We start from the raw sequence: 26,058 nt of genomic DNA on the forward strand, positions 1-26,058 counted from the left end.
AGGAGACACCCTAGCGGTGGTACGCTGAAAAAGTGAGCCATTCAGCTTGGGTACATTGATACTTTGGTGGGCTTCAAATTATGTCCACCGTTTCGAATTCCGAGGTCCATTTTAGCATATCAGGTTTCTCCTGGGAGTTTATGGGGGAGGGGGACGGGCTGTTACCTAAAATCCCGAACTATACCTAGTCTGGTACTTCATGGGACGCTGATTACGAATCCGAAGTTTGTTTATGAGATTCCCCTTGGGGTGGTGCACCAATTACCCTCCTGGGGAGTGTGGGAGGGGGAAGGTATGGCAACCAAAAATCCCAAACCACACCTATTCTGGTACTCCTTGAGGCTCTGATTAGGAAACCGTGGGCTAATATTTGCATAACAGGTTTCCCCTGGGTGTGTGGGGCCGATGAGGGGACGTGACAAGTCACACCTCATCTTGTACTCCTTGGAGCGCTGGTTACTAATTTGAGATTCTATTGGCGGTTCAAGAGCGCGGGAGCGATGGGGCCTTTTTTACCTTCCTGGCGTTCCATGATGCACGCTAATCAGACTTTATTGATGGCCGTGTTCGACTTTTTTTCAAAATAACCTCCCTACCATCCCGGAGGAGAGTCGACCTACAATTGTCATCCTATTTTGGAAAAGGGGACACCGTTACACTCATTATCATGACCGTTTCTTTATTATTTTTTTTTCAAAATGACCCCCTACTACCCCTGGAAAAAGACGCACCTACAAGTTTCTTCCTAATTTGGAAAGGGAAGCTTTTCAAGGGAAAATACCGATGCATATCTTCCCTATTTAGCAATCACAAATGACTTCCTGTTTATAATATGAGCCATATAAGAACAACTTCAGTATGCTCAACAAGTCACTATACATTGGATCGACCCTTGTAGTAAGTTGTGTACCGCTTGTCGTCAATATCTGCTAGTAGTTATTTCAATAATAGCACGATACGTCCCTTGGCGTGATACTTTCAAAAATGCGTTTGATTGCCGGTTCCATTTCTAATATGTTATTCGCTGCTTTGTTCTTGATGGTGTGCTTGCATTCGTCGAAGTCTCATTTAACTGGAAATGGTAAGGCTTCTTCCACTTTTACTTATAATATGTTTTTTCTTTCTATTATTAAAAATTATTCTATAAATTACAACTTACATTAGTTATAATGAAAAGTGTTTATTGCTTCCAATTTATTTGAAACTTTTTTAACGTAGATTCAATGGGAATAAAATTAATTAGAATAACAAGAGAAATTTTATGAACCTGATGTCGTCAACCACCAAATTCCATAATGTTCTCAGTTGCAAACTTTTCTACAATTGGGATAGAACCTGAAGTATGATATCGATCAATAGTATACCCTGTAAATGCCGACACATGCGCGGTGATAAGTCATATACTGTGCTGGTGATGCGTCAATTAAACTTTACCATCCTGCCCACCAACGTATCAATTAGCAGGGTGACGGAGCCGGGGTGTGCACAGGGGAGGGGATGAGGAGGGGCGTGACTTCCAAATGATAGTGAAGAAAACCTCAAAAGTGTTCCTTTCATAGGTTAAAATTGCCCTTTGTTGGTTAATAAATAGATAATATATTTTAAGACGAAAACTCAGACTTATAAATCCCTTATAGTGAAATGATGATACCAATTACATAGTCAAGATCATCTGCGTGTGGAACAATTTGGGATGGCTATAGCCTAAGCTTCGTCTGTATACCACTAAGTAAAGAACATCAAGCTAATCCATAAGCCTAATACACTCAAACAATCCGATTGTGTATGGTTCCAATGCTATATATTAATGCAATAACGAAAGATAAGCTCATCATGAGAGGTATAGATAATTATTGTATCAAGCTCTGACAAAGTGAAGAGATTTGAACAAGATTTGAATATGATTCAGTGCATGGGATCTAAGTATACAAAGTAAGGCACCTCCGCTTTATCCTTTCCTTTTTGATTATAACAATCACTATGTGAAAGTTCAAAACAAGATACAGCTGAGTTCAGGTTTTCATTTTTATTTACGCGATTTGGCTTGGCAAACACCTGGGCAAGGAAATGACGTCATAAAGTCATTTTCAAGACTTTTAGTTGCTCATAAGAGCCGTCATCTCGCGACAGTTAGTCACCCTAGTGACATGGTCAGCTTGAATAAAATTTGCATTTCGTATATAACACGGCACAAATGTTACACAAAGAAAGATTTATTGCTTATTTCCTTTAATCTATTTATTTATTTATTGTTGTCCGCATGTTATAGTTCGCCTCGAAGGAGGGAGTGTTCCCAGCGAAGGAAGAGTAGAAATTTGGCGTAATGGTGCCTGGGGTACAGTCTGTGGTAACTCATGGAACAACAAAGCCGCAGTAGTAGTCTGTCGTCAGCTTGGGTTTGGGGAGCATGGAGTGACAGTGAACACAGAGACGTTTGGAGAAGGATCAGGTCGGATTTGGCTAGATAACGTTCAGTGCAATGGATCAGAGGAGCGCCTCGAGTGGTGCGACTCGCTCTGCTGGGGACAAAACACTTGCACGCACAGTGAAGATGTTGGGGTCAAATGCACCGGTGGTAAGTCTGTAACAGAAATATAGCATAGTTACGTAGAAGCTGGCATTTAAATGTATTTCATCCATTGCATTACCTTAAGTATAGAACCTATAATGGTTAAGGTGTAGTTTTACCAGGGGTCTAGCCAGGTTTTTGGTTATGGGAGGGAGGCTGTGGACAAGGTCAAATTTCTGTCCCCATCTTCAAGCACATTGCGGTGGATAGCCGTCCTGGGGGAGGGGTATTAAGGGAGGCGGTTTTTGTTTTTGGAAAAGACTTAGATGCAAAATGGTGCTATCATTTCTATTTTATTTTAACTACATCCGTTTACTAAAACTTTCCTATTTTGGTACAAAAACGTTACCAATCTTTTTGGGGGAAAAAAACATAAAATAATGTGCGTGTCTGTAAGGTCGAAAAACCATCCGGTTATATGAGATATTGAAAAAATATGTATGTGAATACAAAATAGTTGGCCACTCAGAGAGACACTGTAACATATTTTTCTGACCAATTAAATGCCTCTTACCAATTATATTATTAAATCGCACTATACATTGCAAAATGGTGCAATAAGGTTTCCAAAATAGTGATTCGGGACAAACAGGCACAGATGAACATTTAACCGATTCACTTTGAACATAGAGACTAATGTTGGCTGTGTTCAAACATGGATGTGTTATTGAAATAACACATCCCTGGCTCAACCCACGGCACCAGTTTAAAGTCACTCTTACAATGTACGAAAACGGGAACCGCATATTTGCTACCACCCACTATCGAAAATTTCAAATCGGATGATTCTTGAAAGTACGTTAAAAAAGAATCATTTTTACCCCGTATAACTGACATAACTCCCTGAACAATTTTGGCGTCCCATAACGACGTCATTTAGAGGAAATAATATCAAACGGACTTATACCTACATAACATAATTATTGGGCTACGATATACTTACCTGCAAGTTCAGTTATGTCTAATGTTTAAAATGAATTTTGTTCGTAATACAGTTCGTCTTCTTGGAGGTGACACTCTTGTTGAAGGAATAGTGGAAGTTCTATACAACGGTTCCTGGGGCAAGGTATGTGACGATTCTATAAATGAAGCTACTGCTGTTGTGGTATGCCGCCAGTTAGGTCACGGGAACTCAGGAAGAGTGGTTCCTAGAATTGCAATTGAGCACGGATCCGGAACTACTTGGCTACAAAAATTGAAGTGCATTGGAAGCGAACGTCGCATTGACGAGTGTAGCCATGGAGGATGGAAATCCCACTTCTGTAACCATAGCAAAAACGTCGGTGTGATATGCGATATATCTGGTAAGGATCTACAATATGCTCACATCTATACATTGTTAGGAAACTAGACCAAACACATCCTAGTGAAACGTCAACTTTTGTCTGCTTATCGACGCATACCGTTTTGTGATAACGTCGTCTTCGTGTATTTGCTCTATTTGTTTTAATGTGTCTACACATGGCGATGGCACCGTCCATATCCTACTCTCCCCCACCCCCCCCCCCCGCCCACGGTGTTATATAGAAGGGGGCTTTGGATAGAGAGTACTAGAGTTGTACAATAGTCTATCTTGAATGAGTCGTCTGTGTCTTCTATTGCTGTCTGCTGTTTTTGTAGTGTTTTCATCGCTTAAGTTGTTTCCTTCCTGTCTTTAATGATATCTCTATCTGTTTTTATTAGAACCTTTAAAGAGCAGATTTTATCAAGTAACTTACAGATTGATTACATTGTACGTTAAAAATTGTCATTTTCATTGTGTTATTGGTATAAAGCACCATTATTTAAGAAAATAAGTAAACAAAATAAGCCATCGATATTAAAAGGGAAATGTAAGAATGTTACACCGATGCATTCAAATGAAGTCCTGCTTACTAGCAGCATGTTGTAAAATTGTTATGGTTTCCTAATCTTCAGTGCGATTAGTAGGTAGACGTAGCTCAAACGAAGGAACGGTTGAGGTATTCATGAAGGACCAGTGGGGTACCATTAACAAAGACTCGTCGGATCGAAGCACTGCCTCTGTGACTTGCAGAGCACTTGGGTACTCAGATGGAAGGATTATCTCTAGCCAGATCCAGACCAAATCTAGACCAGCCACTGGACCCATTTGGTTGAATAAAGTTCACTGTAATGGCAGCGAGACGAAGTTATTGGACTGTGACCATCATCATGACCCTTCGTTGGGCTCCCATGCAGAAGATGTCGCAGTTGTTTGCCTTGCTAATAGTAGGTTCTCGGCCTTTTGGCTAAGATCATGTGTAGTTATCTGTTCCCTTTCGAGGGGAATGGTGATGCACACCTGACGATGATCACACAGTCACAGTCCCGATGCAAGGGGACTGGGGTTGAGAGCGGATCAGTCGTTCGGTAGTTTGGTTTTCGTGCCCAGGTTCTTTCCTGGGCGACTTTTCCTTAAAAAAAGTTAACGAGAAACGGGATCATTGTACTCTTGTGGATGGTATTCCATATTTCCCTTGAAGCATTTATTTCAACATATTTAAATACACTCCATCTACAACCGAAACTACAAATTGAACGTTACGGTTATCATTTTTTATTAAGATCATACTTTGCTGCCTCTTCACCATGATCGGGACTGGAGAAGCTGGAGGCACGTCCCTCGATTTTGTGAAAATTCTTAGATAGTGCCCTGCTCTATGCATTAGAAGTCCTGCTTTTAACAGTAAAGAAAGAAACATTTTCAATAAAGTCGGCGACGACCGCTTTCAAAATATCAACATTTTCGTGTCGTTAAGTTTTACTAAACTTGATCTGCGTCAGTTGTGACTTTGAAAATGAACTGTCATATTTTAGCAACCGCCATTTGTACAGGTAGGTTGCGGATAGGTAACTTCGCCCTCATATTACATCATTATATATGTTCGCATGGCTATCTGTTGAACGATTCAACTTACCTACTGTAATTCATACTTTCTGCAGTTAGACTTGCCGATGGACGTTCTTCATCCGGAGGTAGGGTTGAGGTTCTGATGAATGGTGAATGGGGTACCATTGATGACTCCTCGTGGGATCAATATGACGCTTCTGTAGTCTGTCGTCAGCTGGGATATAACCATGGTGGTATCGCCTATAAATCAGCTTACTTTGGGAAAGGTATTGGCTCCACGTGGTTTACTGACTTCAACTGCGTTGGCAATGAAGACAGTTTGTTGAGCTGCTCCCATTCCAAAAACACTTCGGAGAAATCTCATGACCAGGATGCTGGCGTTATTTGCAACGGCTCAGGTAAAAGTTTTAGATATACTTCATTACATTCCATCGGACATGGTCGCATTTATGCCTGTTCCAACGGGATGACATTTCTTGACGGGTCATAACAACTCCCTGGTCATAAGGATTTGGTAATGTTAAGCCCCACGAGGGATTTATGCCTGTTCCAACGGGATGACATTTCCTGACGTGTCATAAGGATTTGATGATGTTAAGCCCCACGAAGGATCTAATTTGTATTGAGATGATCATGTTCAAATTAATCAATCAATTTTGATGATGTTGCGGATGTCGATTTGCTGTTGTAAGAATATGACGAGGAGCGGGTCACATCGTGCTACAATAGCCTATCCAGCACAATACATCATTGTAATTATTTCATTCTGTTCTATGGTTATGGTAATTCTCTTGCCAAATTCTTGCCGTTCCCATTTGATGCCTGAAAGTTTACTCTGGGGCCACTGCTAACGCTTTTTAATGGAACTCTTCTCTCTTTCAATAGTGAGGTTACTTGATGGAGAAAGTGCTAACGGCGGTCGAGTTGAGATCTTCTTTAACGGCACATGGGGCACCGTAAGCAATACATCCTGGAATGATAAAGCCGCCGAAGTCGTTTGTCGTGAACTCGGATATTCGTATGGCGGTGTTGCCCGAACGGCGTCCCAAATAGGACAAAACACCAGCGATGTTTTCTTGTATGACGTCAATAATTGTACGGGTGAAGAAGATCGACTGTTGGATTGTCTGTATTCTACTAAATTTCAGGAAGAGCAAAGCGGCTCTGGTGCTAGTGTTTTCTGTTACTTAACTGGTAAGTGACACTCAGTTAACTTAAGATAACCATATACATCACCGATAACTTTATTCATTACTAAAAAGCATATCAAATTAAAGTTCGTTACCGTTAAGTCGAATCTGATTTTATAAAATGATGAAAAGGTCAGCTTTTGGTATAAATAACCTATTAAATGAGAAGGTATCGCATGTCTTCCTTTAGATGAGAACCAAATATTTAACTGTCATCATGATAATCATTCTAAGTGATAGATATGCCAGTGACGAACAACTTCTCCAACATCGCTAAGGAAAATCTTATTCTGTTTGGGAGGTGCCAATTAATGGTCTTTCATTAACAAGATTAAAACCTTGAGCTAAAGTATAAAAAATACGGCATCAAGCTACATTATGCTTGGGTTATTTATGGATTTTGTACAATGGTTATTTTCTGTATTGGATATGATTGCCCCCCCCCCCCACACACACACCGATATACAGACCTGTACATACACTTTTGATGATGCAGGTTTTCCATTAAATAGGTGCATTTTCTTCATTATTGACAATTTATGTCAGAGGTTGTGCGATTGTTTCGATTCTAATTTAAATCTTTTTTTCTCATTTTTTATTCTCGTTTAACTTCCCACAAAGAATGTGAGCGTGGCTGGCAGAAGTTTGACATGGACTCCAGTTATTGCTTTAACAATGTAAGGAAAAGTTGGAACGAAGCCAGTGAATTCTGCACCGGTATTAACAGTCACCTTGTGTGGATTGAGTCTGAAAAGGAAAACGATTTTCTCAAATTGTCTTTGTTTGCCGAGAATCCTGCCGGACGTGTTTGGATTGGTATGGACGACATTGAGGAAGAAGGTAAGTCCCTTATCAGATCATTCTTAAATAAAGGTTCGTTTCAAATCTAAAATCAAGACAATTACCATGCATGAGAAATGTTACTCGAACGTGAAAACGTATTCTTGCCTGACTTTGTAGAAAGTGTGAGTTGTTAACTAGCGTAGAGCATTCTTGCGGTTGGGTTTGTAGCATCTTCTTCCGTTTTCATCCAAAAGTCAACAAAATTATAAATATTTTGGAAAGATTTTTCTTTCTCGTACAGATAAAGCAGTCATACAGTGCAATTTTAAACAAGATACTCCGTTCGTTTTGTAATTACGTTTATAACAATCCTAATTGTAAATTCAAACTAATATATGCATGGGACTCGGACGTTCGGTACATCGTAAAGAATTTCAGAACACATTGTTTTACTGTTGTTGTTTTTAAACAGTAGGCCTATCTGCATTTTCTTTCAAACAAACATCAAATCATAGGGTACACTTTTTATTAATCCTATGTTATGAGGCTAAATAAAGCAAATCTTGTTGTTTTGTGGAAAATTTCATGACGTATGTTATGAACAGACTACGGCCAAACGCTGAATTACGATCTTTCATTTAGTGCATTGCTCTTAATAGACACATGCATTACATGTTACGTTAAAGTTATTTTAAATAATTTTTAGTCATCAACATTTTTGCTAAAATCACATAATTATTTCTTATGCCGATGTATTTATTTATATATTCATTATTTATTATTCATTCTTCATTCATTCATTCATTCATTCATTCATTCATTCATTCGTTCGTTCGTACGTTCGTTCGTTCGTACGTACGTTCGTTCGTTCGTTCGTTCGTTCGTTCTTTCGTTCGTTCGTTCGTTTGTTCGTTCGTTCGTTCTTTCGTCCGTCCGTCCGTTCGTCCGTCCGTCCGTCCGTTCCTTCCTTCCTTCCTTCCTTCCTTAAATTATGTATTTATTTACATTATTGCAGGTGTCTGGAAGTTTGATGGGAGCGATACATTGCCAACATATACAAACTGGCGGAAGACCGAACCAAACAATAACAAAAATGAAGACTGTGCGATGATTTACGGTTTCAGTATGAAAATTAAAGGCTTCTGGAACGATCTCTCATGCAGAGCTAAACTTCCTTTTGTATGTGAAATTAATTAGCATATATTAAGGTAACAACTGTCATGGCTGAATTGACTAGTAGCATATACTAATATGCAGACTTTCTGTAAGAATTTACAAGACTTTCTGTAAGCTTTGCTATTGTCTCTACTTTGAAAAGGAAATTAGTTTCATAGTTGGAATTATAAGAAATACTGCTTAGTTAAGCATTGACCGTGATAACAAATTACATAATTACCCAATCAACAGCCTGGATTTAATAATTAGAGGTACAAACAGCACCTAAGTGGATAGTCCACGTGTCAAATGATATCCTTTGTTTTCTTCTTCAAATACATTACAAAGAAATTCGGGCGATGAAGAATATAAATTTCCGGTTCTGTGTGGTTCTATACCTTTCTGTATAGTTAAATGACTATATTGTCTTGATAGCTATAAAGTATGGTTCTTTTGCCTGATGTCAGGAATAAAAGCAGTGTATCGATTGATAAAGAATACATAATGAACTACTTCCATATAGTACGATGTATGTGGTACCTGGCCTTCACTTTCATAGTTTCCCAGAGACTGGTGGTACAGTGTCCAGTTGTTGTTGCTGTTGTGTTGTTGTTGTTGTTATATTTGTTTAGTTTGCATCCTTTATTATTCTCTGTTAACTATTCTTCAATTTGCTAGCTAACACACAACGAAAGAAAATGAACTTTGCTTGGTTTTCATGCTTGATTCATGTGTGATTATATTTACCAAAATAGTAATAAAAATCCCGAAAATATAGTTTATCATTAATTACTTGTTGAAATTATATAAAAACAAAAATATAATGTGCAGTTATAATAATAAAAATATTTGTGGCTGTAGTATAACTGACTTAAATAAAATGACATAAAATATTCGATATTTTCGTATTTCTACTAAAAAAAAATTGTTAACACGAAGAGGACTGATAGTGTGTCATAATTCGTCTCAGATTCTTGCAACTTGATGTGAAGGTTGATAAACCAATTAATTCTTCCAAATCTGCCAGGACTTTAGTTGAATCAGTTTGCATAAGGTTTTTTTGACATTCGTCTACTGTAAACAATACAATACTGCTCTGAGTATATATATATATATATATATATATATATAAGCAACATTCAGTTAAGTGTAAGACATTGATATTTTGCCTCGTGTTGAAAAAGTGCATGGAAATTAATTATATACATTTTCACGTTAACTTTCTAAAATACTTCTCAAAAACTGAACTTATCCGATCTCTCAATACGTAGTGCATAAAATATAATCTCTGATATGAGGTTAAAAAAGTAACAATGATAAATAAAACAAAACTTAGTCCCCAAAGCTCTGATATTAACGTTTTATTATAAAATAGATAAAAGTTGCCGTCCATGGTCAATGTTTCCATTCGTTTTCGTCTTTGTCAATCTATCGGCTATCTGCATCTTCTATAGTGATCTGTGAAATACAAAAAAAAATATATACACTTTCTTTATGTTTTCCGCTACAAAATACGAGATCGAGAGAAAACTTGAAACAAAAAGCAGAAAAAGGAAACATACTATTAACTTTGGACCAGACTAAATTTAGAACAAAGGGTAAGACCTCTGTGTAACGACGTTCTCTCCATCTTTCTTTACCTCGTGAAACATGAGAGGAAGAACTTAGTTAAACGTATGATCAGTAGATAATGCTGTTTGTTTTAAATATTGAAATGTGATCTTTGAATGACACTTCACTTGACAGCTTGTGGTCATAATGACACAGTGACATGATGAAACAGATTTATAGATTATTATTTATTCCATGGTTTTAATACAACAAAAACTCTGAGATGGAATGAAACAGGAAAAGAATATGTAAGAAATCACAGTTAACGGACGGGCTTCATTCATAAACAGAAATTTTGCTACAGCTTAAAAGTAAAGAAACTTTTCGTGAAACCTACAAATTTCAAAAGTAATGTTATTAAGAGAGAACTTGCCAATGTCTTTGCTGGTTAAATGCAGCCGACTCTTGGGTCACATGTCTCACTAGGGCAGGAACACGAATTTCGACAGTTGGGTCCCCATGTACCAGGAGTGCACACTATATGAAAGAAAAAATTAATGAACACTCAATGATTACATTTCATTTAGTCAATGATTCAAGATTCATTGATTCAATGATTACGTTTGGGATTTTACTCTTTTTAACTATTAGGCATATCACGTAGTATTGCAAGGCATGGTTATATTATTCACATAACATATTGACAGCTGTTGAACTTGGTAATGAAATATTAAAATACCCCGCCCATCTACCGGCCCCTCCTTGTGTTTTTATGCAAATAAAGCACGTCACAGACTGATATATATATATATATATATATATATATATATAGGCATATCACGTATGGCAGATCAGACTGATGTATATATATATATATGTATATATATATAGGCATATCACGTATGGCAGATCAGACTGATGATATATATATATATATATATATATATATATATATATATATATATATATATATATATATATATATATATATATATATATATATACAGTCTGTACTGGGATCTCGCTGCACATGCACATGTATGACTCCCACCGAGTCCCACGGTATATGTAATCATTCAATCAATGGTCTTCTGTTCTTATAATTAGATTCCTCTTTCATATGTGAAAAGTAAATGTTTGCTCTGAACCTTGTTTGATTCTTATATAAACACTCACGGTATAGACACTCCGGTGATTGAAGTCCAGAGCGACAGCCGCAAGCTAAATCTTCCGCACCACAGATCTCAACATTTATACAGTCAGCACCAACCCCGCCAAATATTTCTGAGCATCTGATGTCACAATGCTGGCCAATTAAGTCCGGTGTTGCACAAGCTGTGTACAAGTATGGACGTTATGTAGTAACGAATTTTTTTTATAATAGTAAAGAAACACAAAGGAAATATAAGATTATAATAATGAAGCAGTTTGAACTTGTAGCAAGTAAAAGACGACCATATCATGCTTGTAACATTATACATCAGCTATTGAATGCTACAGTTACCAGCGCTAACACCAACAGCACCTCGCGTCACAACTCATGTACTTGAATGCAAATGATAATCGACTTAATGTATGATTTCGTACACCTTTAAGTATATCTAGAATTATCGTTACCGTTCAACTTACCTACTAAGTCATCCCAGTTGCTGTTTCATATTTCAGTATGTAGAAACTGCGACAAGACACAGGACCGTCGATGGAACCATATTACATATTCAACACTTCTCAAAAATGACTTTTAGACCGTTTCAACAGCTTGGATTAACCTCAGTCTAGAAAAGGGGGATTTTGTTGTTCTTCATATGTTCATATACGTATCCCGTGAAGTTGGAACTCAAATTCTCTAAGAATGGCTTCTTACTATACTACTGTAGTCTATAAACGCTATTATATGTTACATTAACAAAACCACTAACTTACGCGTTACACAACCAGTGCCTGTGAATCCAGGATAACATCGACAACGTCCCGTATCCACGTCACAAACGCCATTGCCACACGCTGGGCAGATTAGGGCACACTGAAAACCGTACCTATTTTGTGGACAAGCTGTGAATAAAGTATCCAATTCGATGACGTTTAGGGAAAAATGGTAACTTTGCGTTTATATAATTATGTTGGTCGCTTTTAATATGCAAAGAACACAAATATCGAAAACATCCGTGCAGGTCTCTCGAGACCGGGGTCATGAAAATACCCAGCCCCTATCCCACCAGAAATTATCACAGCATTTGGGGCTTGATGGTAATTGTAACAGCTGTGAACATTGGCCCAAATCATGCCCCTCCCCCCCCCCGCCCGGACCCTTCCACCCGCACTCAAATACAACACCTGTGTTGGAGCCCTTTGTTCCGTTCCTAATTACATTGAACTTCCTAATAAGATCGCATTATATTAAGTGCATCTATACACCTCAAACAGTGACCAATGTGTGTGAATTATTTTCTTCTGTATATTGTAGTAATATCATACTCCAAATCTCCAAATCATTTGCTACCGATTGTCCTCAGTGTGACGTCGACCAGAGCCGGACCTGAGATATACATTCCGTATATAGACATTTGCAGGTGTTATTGACTGTCTGTAGCTATAAATGTATATATGGCTTCTGCAAGACATTCAGTTTTGTCTGTACACATGCATAGTCCATTATTTTTATGTAGAGGGCGTAATACTAGATTGAAGTAGAGGGTGTAATACTAGATTGAAGTAGAGGGCGTAATACTAGATTGCAGTAGAAGGCGTAATACTAGATTGCAGTAGAGGGCGTAATACTAGATTGCAGTAGAGGGCGTAATACTAGATTGTAGTAGAGGGCGTAATACTAGATTGCAGTAGAGGGCATAATACTAGATTGCAGTAGAGGGGGTAATACTAGATTGCAGTAGAGGGCGTAATACTAGATTGCCAAATTGTATAATAGCTGTAAACTCACCTCGGACATACAAGTATATCAATGGGTGCCAGGTTCGAAGGTACCTCGTTACGCGATAGATCTCGTACAACCCTTCGTGTGTCCTCTTGAATACGGGACTGATCGTCAACCGAAGTTGTCCGTGGTTCCCTAAGCTTTTCACTCTGCTAGTTTCCATATTGGTGACCCTCCAGGTGACCTGATCTTGAAATTCGCTATTGTCCATAGTCACTTCCATAGTTATGGTTCCACCCTCGTAACTGACATAGGTGAACTCTTGATTTCTGAAAGCTAGTCAATAAACGATCAGTCAAAGATATTAGATTATTAATAAAGGTAACGCTAAATGAAGTGTTGTTCTTTTTCTTTTTTTGTTAAATCAACCATTACGCATAACACTTAAAAATTGCCTTCAATTCGCTTTCGTGAACTGTCGTATGTATATTAGATCCTCCTGCAAGCAGGAACTTACGATGAAGCCTGTTGGCTTATCAAAGCCGAAAGCTGACCGAAGTCAGTCTCTTACATTCATATTTAACGTCCATGATTATGAATTGTTAATTGTCAACATCTCTGTAACTGGACGACATGCATTAATCTGGGATTGACTCGATCCGAGGACATTATGATTGGAAGGCACCGGCGTTAAATTAACCACTGAGTTAACACGAATATTATTTTTATCGTGTTCTATGCTTTTTTTAAGGAAAAGTCGCCCAGGAAAGAACCTTGGCACGAAAACAGAACTACCAAACGACTGATCCGCTCTCAACCCCAGTCCCCTTGCATCGGGACTGTGACTGTGTGATCACCGTCAGGTGTGCACCACCATTCCCCTCGAAAGGGAACAGATACTACACATGGTCTTAGCCAATTGGCCGAGAAGCGATTTACGTGTTCTATGCTTGCATAATGTGGAAGCTTGCCAAGTACATCCACATGTAGCAACCGATTCACACAGAGAATACAGTAACTACTGTAAAACTTTGTATCATAGTAAAAACGGGGTCGTGCTGACAAATCTAATAAATCGGTAGCAAGTGCTATTAGGATTACAGTAAGAACTGAGAATATGTGTAATCTCAACAAATACTAACTATTGGATTTGTTGGAATTATCGATTCATAGCACGATCAAGTTATTACTTTTGTACAAAAATTTATGATTTACAATATATTAATTGTGTTCTCTGTGTGTATCGGGTGCACGGAGAGTCATCAGAATTGCTTCCAGAATTGCAAAATGAAAAGTAAAATGAACTTTCAGTTTTAGCGCTAACAGGCATGGATGTTAATTCAGAATAGCGTTGAAGTGAAATATTGACAAGTCTTCCCATTGAGAATACGTATATTTATTGCTGAACCCACAAATTGTGAAAAAAAAATATAGCGGAACTGGTTTATGTTCAAATCATTATTTACTCATGTGATTTTACAGTTATGTATCTCGTTAATATTTGAAAGATCCCTTTAAAACGTTTGAGAGAGTTGGGACAGACTCCACGTTATCCCTCCCGCATCCAACACCCCACCCCCATCCATACCGTCCCAACCAACAATCCTTCCTGCGCCTGCCCAGAACCCATCGACCGATGGCTTGAAATAAGAAAAAAAGAAACAGGAATTAAGATGGAATTTTTAGTCTCAGTCGGATGTTTAGTATCATCGAAAGCATTGCCTTTAATGCCGATGATGTATGTGAGTCGAGGATCGCACTCACCACTTTTTTCGGTACTTATGCAGTATATATTCTCCACAAAGCCATCTGTCCGAGAAATATCCGTAGAGAAGATACCAAACCGTTTTCCTCTGGCGTTTGGTGGGACGGGAGCACTAAAGCCGTTCTCCATGTAATCGTTCTTGGTCAGCGGTTGCGAGACGGGTAACGTCTTGACTGGCCAACGTCCAGTTTTAGCTGCCCTACGGATGGTACTGGACCAGTAGTTGGCCTGATCGAGTGGAGCCACTACGACTGCGACATCAATCGGACCATCATCTCGCCTTTGAGCCTCCGGATTCAACACTACACAGTAGGCATCAAGTTTTTCCATGGGCCCTGAAATTAAGAAAATAATTGCATGTCAAGACTGATTGTGACTACTTTAAACGTTTGAATATTTGATAATTGTTGAGCAGAAAACTGATATTAGTTGTTCTACTTAAGACTATACTACCAATAGCTTAATATGTTCAAATAAGTGCATCTAGCACTATTCAATGGGGAACACTAATTTTCTTTATGAAAGCAATTTGGGTAACAATAACTATGCAGCCATTTTCCTTACTTAGAGTAATTGGTTCCTGAAACGTTCAGTCTACTATAAGACGATTGGTAACGATAACATTTTTCCATTGTTTTTTTTTCTCGCCGAACAAAAAACCAAGGAAACATGTAACTTTAAAGATACTTCTACTATTTCACTTTTCACATTTACTGTTCTCTGCAAAAAGTCACCATCTTCAGACATTTACCATTTAACCTAAATCGCACCATTTAGAAACAACAACTCTCTTAAAATCAGAATTCTAGAAAAACTAGCATCGACTCATTTTTTAATCTACGATTTCGGATCTTCTTCAAATCTAAACTGATTTTGATTATCCGTATGATCTTGAAGGTCATATATTATCATCAGCACAATCATATATATATATAACCAATTGTTACTCACTAATGCAAGTTGCTTCAAGCGAGGAGTCGTAATAGACACAGCCGACCTCCTGCGGGGTCTTACACAGGCACAATGCCCTATTGGACGAGCAGAACCCGCAATGTTCAAAACCAGAGTCCGTACAGGCTAGGCAGATACTTGATGAATCAGCTGAAATAAACAATTGAGAAAAGTGAAATTAGTTGATAGCAAATATTGCTCTTGACCACTTTTTTGTTTCTTTCAATTTCATGCTCCCGGCGTTTTATGAATGTTTGCATTTTGCGTTTGTGTCGTGTTTTTGCCTTATTCTTAGTATTTGTCTTTATCTTCATACTTTCAAGATATATATCTTCATCAAAGGAAAACGTACTTTTGCCAACTAACCCCCTCCCTCCCCCACCCCACCCACCCCCCGGTCACCCCTTTCCCGTAAGGATAATTCAGTGGTCACCATTGTTACTCGTATTCAGGAGAATTGCAAACTAAGAAGTCTGGTGACATTTTCATTCAATTTCTACATGTCATGTTATAGATATGTTCATTTCACTTAGTCCAGTCAAATTATAAAATACCTAAACCAAATTGCTTCAGAAGGTTTTTTTTTGCTTTGACTGGTTCATTGGACCCCACTGAACATCATATCGAAAGTTATCTCAAAGTTACCCCCCCCCCCTAAGTGCCCTAATTTGCATAAATTCAAGATGGCCGCCATGTCAGAATTCAATGTACAGCAAACTTTTTTTCTGGGTGGTTTTAGGGCCCATAAACGTATTGCCAACAGATAGGAATGTGATATCAATCTACCAAATAAGGCGAATTCCGTCATGATATGACGTCACTATGACGTAGTATTACGTCATGTGATGACGTAGTCCCTGATTTTTACTGAAAATAGACATTTTGTACCTTGTTATTGTAATTCCCTGTATAATTTGGTTTTGATTGCTGTTTCTTTAGCCCTAGAACACTCTTTGGGACCAAATACTTAGTCCAATAAACCAGCTGCACTACTTGGCTCAGCCCCCGTGAGTTACATGTCCGTGTCCTCCTCAGTCACGTCAATAGCTGTGCTATTGGAACAGGCATCACCACGACATTCACCACAGGCATTTGTACATTTCAGGCCTTGCTTTCTGCAGCTGCATCTGTTTGTGGAGCAGTCCCCTTTACACTGGCACCTTATCAACTTGAGAATATTGTCAGGGGCAGGCTGACAGTCCATTGTTCTACCATAAGTTTGCCCTGCAGATCCTGCCATCCCCAATCTACTGCCCTCAATACACGGTCCTCATCCTTTGACATTCAACATTTAGCTTGGTAAAAGGCTCGATATATGTGGTACATTCCGGCATCCAGTGTGGGTGGAAGATTTTGTATCTCTACGCTGGAAGCACACCTCACTACTTTGTCCTTGAACTTCCTTATCCTCAGTGAATCTAAGGACTCTGTGTTCTTGCCTCCGTATAATTCTACTAGGACCTTCTCCCCCAAGGTTTTCATCTCCTCACGAGTGGAACAATACAACACTTGCTCCAGCTGCTTTGCAAACGAAGTGTTTGACATCGCCTTTTTGAGAGGTAGTCCCTTACCAATCGCGTACAATCTCGAAGTTGTGTCACAACCTCCAATGGCATGGATGATGGGTAACAGGTAGCACAGCTTTTCACCCAGAGAAGTCTGCAAAGCATTGATCTGCCACTCTCTAATTTTAGTGTTTTTATCTGGTTTCACTGCTTTGTCCGATCGAAATGTCAACTCATCCATGTCCTCTTCAGCATGGTGACAAAGTAACATCAGAAGGTTGGTGTCTTCTCCGATAACATGTGTAGCACCAATTTTTGCGCACTTCACCCCAGTCAATGCAATCAAAAGATCAGCGTCACCTTTGGAGTGCAATGTTTTGATACCCTGGGTTTGGAGTATTTCAGACAGGAAATTGATGAATTTCTACTTATTTTCGACGTTTGCCAAAAAGTGTTCCTTTTTCGACTTTAGCGCCATGCTGCCAGTGAAGAACACCTGTGGACCAACTGCACCCTTTGATCGCCTGAGATGAGTCAAATATTTTGTGGAGCTGTCCGTTTCATATCCATCGAAAACGACAATTGGATTTGCAAACGTGTTCATATACTTGACGTACGTAGAAGCTATGGAGTCAAACGTTTCACCCCTTTTCCAGGGAAATCTATGTAAAAGAGAACCTCCATCGAGGACATTGTACACTGGTTTGCTGTCACGCGTCTGCTGGACTTCATTTGATGAAGTGGACGGTAGCGCATCAGCCAGTTGTGGCTTGTTTGCTTGGCGGAGAAGACCGTGTTTATCAAACAATGCTGTCGGTTGCGCAGAAAGTTCATATTTCAATAGATCGTCCAAGCTATAGTCACTGTTGTTAGCTAGAATTAGCAGCCTCCGAAAGAGAAGCTGAGGGTCAATTTTCAGTTTTTCGCCATCCACAACCAGCTGTTTCAGTCCCATTCTTTCTATTTGTTCCTTCCTTCTGAAGACAAAGTCAAATGCGTTTTGTCCCATCATTTTGTCCAAGAAGCCACGAGGCACTTGCAGTCACGCCAGTGGCTACGCTGTGCAATGCTCCTTCTGACACAAATGGATTGTAGTCATTGAGGTACTGGAAGATCTCGCAAGTGTCTTTATGATCGCGTTCCTTCCGTGCAACAAAAAGTTACTTATGCTGATCACTAGTACTGTATGTTGCACCTGTACGTTCCTGCATCGATTCATTGCTGTCAGCACAGGCGGGCATTGCAAGAAGCCAGCGTCAATGACTAGCGTAAAACTGAAAAAGAATTTGTGTGACTGAATTTCCCGAAAGTTTGCCTGCTGGTTTGTTAGAAATGATCTCCCTTACCAGGTCCGTTACGGGAACTTGGATAATACCTACCCCACAAGGAATTTTCAGTAAAAATCAGGGACTACGTCATCACATGACGTAAAACTACGTCATAGTGACGTCATATCATGACGGAATTAGCCTTATTTGATAGATTGATATCACATTCCTATCTGTTGGCAATACATTTATGGGCCCTAAAACCACCCAGAAAAAAGTTTGCTGTACATTGAGTTCTGACATGGCGGCCATCTTGAATTTATGCAAATTAGGGCCCTTGGGGGGGGGTAACTTTGAGATAACTTTTGATATGATGTAGAGGGGACTGTAGGGAACTATTTAAAACAAAAACACCTTCTGAAGCAATTTGTTTTAGGTTCGGCCATATTCAGCATAGTTTGACTGGACTAACTGTTAATTTACATTTACAACATTTTTATCCATGCTAATTCATCTATTTTGTTGTGTGTAAATAACATAACATATTAAAGCACTTACCAATACAATCTTGATTCATACAATCGACGCAAACTGAGAGTCCGTTCACAAAATCACCCACGACGACAAGGGGGAAGCTTGCTGCTACGTCATTGGTGACGTTAACGATACGGCTGTCATTGACAGTATTGATGATATCGACGACGGGTGTTTTAATGAGTTTCCCTAAATGTTCGTCGGTCATTCGAGAGAAGGAATAAAGAAAGTCCCCATCTACTGTGATACAGGCGGTCTTGAGTAACGCTTGATCGACAACGAAAGTCCTTCTCTGAGATACGTAATTGTTAGTAAGCTCGGTTACTTGTATAGCATCTCTATCCTCGAATGAAGTTATTAAATATTCCGTAGTTCCTGTGAAGAAGAAAAAACATAAATATCCAAAAACTTGGTATGGTACACCAATAAGAAAAGCTTTTCCTGGAAATTACAAGATCGAAAAAAAATTGATAGGAGCAAATGTCAATTCTTTGCTCTTTTCAAAAAGGGTTGAGTTATAAAACAACTCGACCAAACTTGGATCCACAAAGTAAAGGTTTAAATTTTCAACAAGCGCTGCATGACAGTTAAAAAAATCGTACAGGTTGTCAAGTATGCACAGTATTCTATCACAATCAGAGCTATATGTTCCGGAAAAGTATTGGGAAAATTGATATTGTCATAATGTCTTTGTTCTGGTGGCATGGATATTATATGCATCGATGCATATAATGGTACATTTAAATGTCTTTCCATGACAGGACTCATTAATGTACAATTTATTATATTAAGGCACCAACCTATCCACCACCACCCCACCCCCCCCACACACACACACCATGTCATGATGATATATACATATGGGCATAAACATATACTTACACATACGTCATGATTGTACATATGGGCATAATGACATGCCCCATGGGTCTAATTATGCTAACACAAATTGGTCCAAACTTGCTCCCCTCCCCCCTTCCACCCCCCCCCCCCCTACACCCCTCCACTGCACCCTCCTTCAACCCGTACACACACGTACGCATAGTAAGGTATGTACTAACCATCACTCCATGTATCTGCACAGCGAGGGTACGCTTCAAGTCCGTCTAAATAAATCACCTGTGGGGGTGCATTAGCATTTGTTATGTCAAGCGTGTATATCTTGGTCTTGTCTATCAACCTGATTTGCCTGAAAGAGAAATACGAAGCGGCGCATGTATATCATTATAATGTGTGTATTTAAGGGATGGGGGGGGGATTGGGCTAGCTGGGCCCTGACACAGGGCCCCAATTCTAGTGGATTACAGTGCATATCAATGTTATGTACGGGATTCATATTCTAATTTAATATTTTAGCAAAACTGAAGACCTTTCTGTTTGGCTGTAAATATATGATAATGCACTTGTGTTTGCTTAAATGAATACTTCACAGTTGGCAGTGCCTTCACATAACCAATCAACTTCAAATGTTAGCTCTTTAAAACAATTGTAAGAATTGAATGTTACTCCACAAAATGTATCGATGCCATCTTTAGATTGAGTTCTTCTCATATACGAATCAAATCTTAATTAACCAATAGTTTTCTTTTAATATAGCTTACTGTTTGTCGCAAAGGACCATGATGGTTGCAATGGTTACAGGATCGTCAATGTTAAAATCGATGGAAACGCCATCTTTCTCCAGAGAACGTAGATGAATTTTGTAACCGTCGCTAGTAGGATAACCATATGCCACATATTTGCAGCAACAGTCAAGAGCAACGTTATCTACGAAATCAAAAGAAATCCACGTGAAACGGCTGAGAGGTGTAGCCTATATGGTCTGTTTCAGAATAACAACAAAGTATAGGCTTTGTTGTGGCTCACTGTGTGGTCCATAAGGCTCGTATATAGGCTATTCAATTTATGTAAAAGAGAAATGGAGAGATGAGACAGGCATAATTTTTTGGGCCTTATACTGACCTTGAGGCAACTCAGGTCAATGTTGTCTTAACATTAGGCCTATAGACAATCTAGGTGGCCAATTAATGGATATGTTTATAACTGTATATATGGGCTGCGGGATGCTATTCCTTGTATCCTTATTGATAAAAGTAACGTAAACTTGAGGCAAGAAACAAGAAACGTTCAGTTTAGCATATTAGTTCATTTGGTTTTGAATGAGCACGTTTTTGCCCTTTTCCCTGTTAGTTTTCGGCAACCCATAAACGGTGGGGTAGGGCAGTGTACCAAGCCCCAGCTTATGTGGCCCAGTGGTAAATCTGAATCGGTGAAAGAGGCTGTCATTCTTGGTTGTTATGGGTGCAGATACGTGTTTTGTTTTGTTGTTTTTTCGTCACTACGTTCATAGTGGATACCTCTGTCCTTTGCTTAACACCGTCACGCGTAACAAACTCAAAGCTAGGATCATCGCTATGTTTGATAATTACTTAAGTAGCTATACCATGAACACAATATGAGGGAGGGTGTGTTGTGCATGGTGACTGAAAGACACCCCGCAAACCTAGAAGGTTCCCGAAAAGGTCAATTTGTTTTCTGCCACCGCTAAATGGCTTCTTTTGTAGCCGTGTAGATTTATATACTATATTGCAAACTCACGTCTGAAATACTTGTTGCACTACCGATTTCAATGGGGGCGAACAGGGGAAATCCTCATCAAATATCCCATCGCTCACCTCCCCCACCCCCCCCCCCCACCCCTCCCCTCACCCATCGCTACTGCTTTCCCTCCTTCATCTCTGTCCATCTCACCGAAGCCAAGATTTGTGAGTTAGCAGCAATATTAATACACGGAGGGGCACAAACAATTTTAGGTGGCGCACAGGGCATACAGGCCTGCCACTTCGCCCCGATTCGTTATTCGGTTTTGTTTCATGCATTAATATGTTCGGGAAATTTTAAACATATGAAAAGTGAAATTTTCTTCAAGATAAATTGCTTAGATGTTGTATCTCATTTATATATACCAATGAAGAGAAATCTCTTTGCGGCGGGGGACGCCACGAGTAATTACTTGTAAGTACTTACAGCTCCACGGAATTTCCTGGTAGATCACAGGATTTTCTTCGGGATCAGTTAAGGTACCGGGGATCTTCAAAATTTTGGAAATTCCTGTCGCAATATTACCTTCTGCTACGAAAATATCCAAACCGTTGTAACACATTGTAACTCTCGTCATGCTAAAGTCTCGCCTAAGAACCATGTTATTTCCGTTGAATATGCCATCATTACGCAAATGGTATATTGTTTCACCTGAAAATGCGTAAAGAAAAGGTTAACATTTGTATGAGCTAAGAAACAGCATTGCAAAGGTTGCATGCGCAAAAGTACCAATGGAAATGTATTGCGGTTGTATTTCACAAGTAATTCTAAAGCTCAATGTGTCGGGTCAAAATTCCAGATGGTCAGTACGCAGTATTTAAAACTTAATACAAATTCCACTTTTGGCCTTTCGCCAGCCAAACAATCCTATTGCCGTTTTGATGTTTTCCCCAAACACATTCCCCAAACATTCCCTTAGTACTTCCGCCCTTCGTTGTTTAGAAAAGTTACATTAAATGTTCACGGTATGTTCTTCTAATATTACATTGTGATTTTTATTCTGATATACGCATATATCATTAGATCTAATTAGTTCTACAATCAGGTCTATAATAAGACCTATAATTATGTCTATAGTTATATCTACAATTTGGTCTATATTTAGCTCTATAATTTGATTTATCGTCAGATATATCATTAGATTTATAAATAGGTCTGCAGTTATGTCTATCATTAGGTCTGTAAGTAGAGCTATATCATTAGATCTACAATTAGTTCTACAATCAGGTCTATAATAAGACATTTAATTATGTCTTTAGTCTACAATGGGTCTATAGTTAGGTCTTTAAATTGATCTATCTTCAGAAATATCATTAGATCTATAAGTAGGTCTATATTTATGTGTATCATTAGGTCTGTAAGTAGAGCTATGTAATCAATTAGTTTTACAATCAGGTCTATATAATTAGACATATACTTATGTCTATGGTTAGATCTATAATGGGTCCACGGCTTGCAAGTCGCACTCGTAGACATGAGCATATTACACCCGTATTACGTGACTTACATTGGTTGCCGATTCATTGCAGGTTCAATTATGAGATTCTGTTATATACATATAAGTCACTTAATGGTTTAGCCCCTATCTACCTCTCTGAATTAATACATAAAAACAAGCCTACTCGATCTCTACGCTCAGAATCCAAGTCCTTACTTACCAAACCTGTCATTAAAACTTCTACATACGGAAACAGGTGTTTCGATTACTCATCTGCGACATTATGGAACAGTTTATCGGAGGAAGCTAAGTGTGCCAAAAATATAGATGAATTTAAAAAACTAGTCAAAACCTTTCTATTTAGATCTGCATTCCATTAACTGTGCTTTCTATACTATATATTGTCACATAATTACAACGCATTTTCCATTTTGCGTTTATAGCGCTTTTAAAATTAAAACAATTTTCACATTTATATATATTTTAAATTTTAAGAATTTGTTTGTATCATTTTCGCTTTTACATTTGCAGTTTTTATACAATTTATTGTCAGATGGTATTTAACAAATTTTCTACCCTTTTTATACCTTACATTATCGATTTATATATTTGTATATCATGATTGTTTGTATTTTACTGTAAAGCGCCTTAGAGCAATTTCTGATTGGATAAGGCGCTATAGAAATTTTGTATAATAATAATAATAATAATAATTGGGTATATAAGTATATCTATCATTAGCTCTATAAGGACGTTTATAATTAGATATATAATTATGTATGTAAGTAGATCTATTAGGTGTATAATTAGGTCTATCATCGGGTCTATAATTAGATCTAGAATTAGGTCTATCCATAATAGTTATAGCACTATGACTAGGTTTATTATTAGGTATAAAATTAGGTATATAATCATGTTTACAATTAGATATATAATTAGGGTATATAATTAGGTATAACATTAGGGATATAATGAGGTTTATCATAGATCCATAATTGTTCATAAATAATTATATAATGATCGCTCCATGATTAGGTTTATAATTAGATATATAATTATGTATGTAAGTAGATCTATTAGGTGTATAATCGGGTCTATAATTAGATCTAGAATTAGGTCTATCCATAATTCTATAGTTACAGCTCTATGATTATAATTAGGTATAAAATTAGGTATATAATTATGTTTATAATTAGATATATAGTAAGGGTATATAATTAGGTATAACATTAGGGATATAATGAGGTTTATCATAGATCCATAATTGTTCATAAATAATTCTATAATGATCGCTCCATGATTAGGTTTATAATTAGATGTATAATTATGTATAATATTAGTCATATAATTAGGTCTAAGATTAGGTATATTAAATAAATGTATATGCCTTATCATAACTTTTCTTTGTACTATGATATTTAAAGAGGTTTAAGAAACTGTTATACTTAACACCCTTGCGTGAGCCTATTCAATTGTTTTAATTCATTTAAAATACTTGATTGACTAATAAGAATATGTTAGATAAAAGATGATATTTCATGTTTCAAATGCTGTGACGAGTGGGCGTGTGTGGTGGGAAGCAAGTATGAGCATCCATCATCGGGTTACGTTATTACCGCGTTGTCTATAAAGTAGATGCATTTGTCGTATTTCTAAGACCGTTATTGCCACCACTTACAACAGGGAGGTCATAAAATAGTATTAACCTGATATAGAATTGTACTCACCACATGCCTTGCCGAAGAGGCTTAGGATCAAAACGATAAACGCTGCCGTATTCATGACGACCGATCGCCCAAACTCTTCCAATGTTTCTCTGATCACATTGGGTGTACTCACTCGTCTTGTATATACTTGTGACCAGATACACTTTCTAATTGTGTTTGATTTGAAACTTCAGATTGTTACTACAGCTGGAATTACTTTAGAAGAGAGAAATTTAAATCTGTGTTCGGGCCAATTCAAACAGATCTTATATTTATCCAAAGTAATTGGTTTTTCCTACAGTAATGACGTCACCGAAGGTAAATAGTTATAGTAATAGACTAAGAACAAAAAGGTTAACATAAACAAGAGTTTGCTTCTAATAAGACTTGACTGAGGTAAAGCGTGCTGATACAAATTCCAATATCTTTAATTAATATCTTTAATTGAAGACTTAAAGTAGCACTATGAAAACAAGTACATAAAATATTGACCAAATCAGGTTAGCTTAGTCGAACTGTGAATCTTCCCCATTGTTTACATGTATTATATATATATATATATATATATATATATATATATATATATATATATATATATATATATATATATATATATATGTGTGTGTGTGTGTGTATTATATATATATGTATTATATATATATATATATATGTATATTTATATATGTATATATATATATATAAATATATATATATATATATGTATATGTATGTATATATATATATATATATATATATATATATATATATATATATATATATACACTAATCTTCCACAACAGTTAATCAGATTAACCAGACACATGATTCAGATATTTGAAATGCAGAAAGATTTCGAAAGTTTTCCAGTTGGTTTTCTGATGTGGTTCATCTGGAAAAGTGTTTGGTCGACGAAATATAGAGTATATCGAAATATCTACATTGATCACTACTTCCTCTACTCGGTGGAACTTAGCAGAGGCGTACGCAAGTGGGTGGGGGTTGGGGTGGGGATGCCCTCCCTTCCCCATCATCAGTCTGTTGATTTTGTGTATTCAGTCGGGGAAGAATGAAAAATACCCCCCCGTCCAAAGCTATTACCTTAAAGATACATTAAATGTCCAATTAAACCTAGCTTAACCAACGGTAAGTTTAATAACTCGTACCTATTGTGATTATTATTTTTCAAGTAATCTTAAATTAAGTATATTTTGCTAGTTATAGATAGCTAATTACTTCGGTTCTGTCGTTGGAGATCGTTTTAATATTGGTTTCACTGTCGGTCTTCAAATGTATCGTATATATATATATGTATTTGTATG

At 37.8% G+C, this 26,058-nt stretch overlaps 2 protein-coding genes across 2 annotated transcripts; one reads left to right on the forward strand and one right to left on the reverse strand.

The window, feature by feature from the left end:
• Positions 1-889: 889 nt before the first annotated feature.
• On the forward strand, positions 890-9,578 carry LOC139977564 (scavenger receptor cysteine-rich domain superfamily protein-like). Its single transcript, XM_071986964.1, has 8 exons — positions 890-1,081; positions 2,270-2,575; positions 3,565-3,873; positions 4,487-4,798; positions 5,513-5,818; positions 6,306-6,614; positions 7,232-7,450; positions 8,409-9,578. Exons 1-8 carry the CDS (start codon positions 985-987, stop codon positions 8,588-8,590), a joined length of 2,040 nt encoding a protein of 679 aa, XP_071843065.1. The 5' UTR covers positions 890-984; the 3' UTR covers positions 8,591-9,578.
• Positions 9,172-24,960, reverse strand: LOC139977563 (uncharacterized). The gene is made up of 12 exons (XM_071986963.1): positions 24,761-24,960; positions 22,022-22,246; positions 20,596-20,761; positions 20,056-20,183; positions 19,019-19,369; positions 15,688-15,837; positions 14,736-15,071; positions 13,038-13,307; positions 12,023-12,151; positions 11,276-11,434; positions 10,533-10,636; positions 9,172-10,006 (listed from the first exon to the last, which is right to left on the reverse strand). The coding sequence occupies exons 1-11, from the start codon at positions 24,813-24,815 to the stop codon at positions 10,548-10,550; spliced, it is 2,058 nt and encodes a 685-aa protein (XP_071843064.1). The 5' UTR covers positions 24,816-24,960; the 3' UTR covers positions 9,172-10,006; positions 10,533-10,547.
• Positions 24,961-26,058: the final 1,098 nt, after the last annotated feature.

This window comes from Apostichopus japonicus, chromosome 12 (genome assembly GCF_037975245.1).
Source record: "Apostichopus japonicus isolate 1M-3 chromosome 12, ASM3797524v1, whole genome shotgun sequence".
In the NCBI taxonomy this organism is placed as follows: Eukaryota; Metazoa; Echinodermata; class Holothuroidea; order Aspidochirotida; family Stichopodidae; genus Apostichopus; species Apostichopus japonicus.

What these genes read in the sequence shown, in the direction of transcription:
- LOC139977564 (XM_071986964.1), top strand. Translation starts at nt 985, where the DNA reads ATGCGTTTGATTGCCGGTTCCATTTCTAATATGTTATTCGCTGCTTTG. An exon ending in TGGGGTCAAATGCACCGGTG is followed by an intron (nt 2,576 to 3,564) that starts GTAAGTCTGTAA and finishes TTCGTAATACAG; the next exon opens with TTCGTCTTCTTGGAGGTGAC. An exon ending in GGACGACATTGAGGAAGAAG is followed by an intron (nt 7,451 to 8,408) that starts GTAAGTCCCTTA and finishes ACATTATTGCAG; the next exon opens with GTGTCTGGAAGTTTGATGGG.
- LOC139977563 (XM_071986963.1), bottom strand. Translation starts at nt 24,815, where the DNA reads ATGAATACGGCAGCGTTTATCGTTTTGATCCTAAGCCTCTTCGGCAAG. An exon ending in CCTCTTCGGCAAGGCATGTG is followed by an intron (nt 22,247 to 24,760) that starts GTGAGTACAATT and finishes ACGCATTTTCAG; the next exon opens with GTGAAACAATATACCATTTG. An exon ending in GCTTGAAGCAACTTGCATTA is followed by an intron (nt 15,072 to 15,687) that starts GTGAGTAACAAT and finishes TCTTAATTTCAG; the next exon opens with GGCCCATGGAAAAACTTGAT.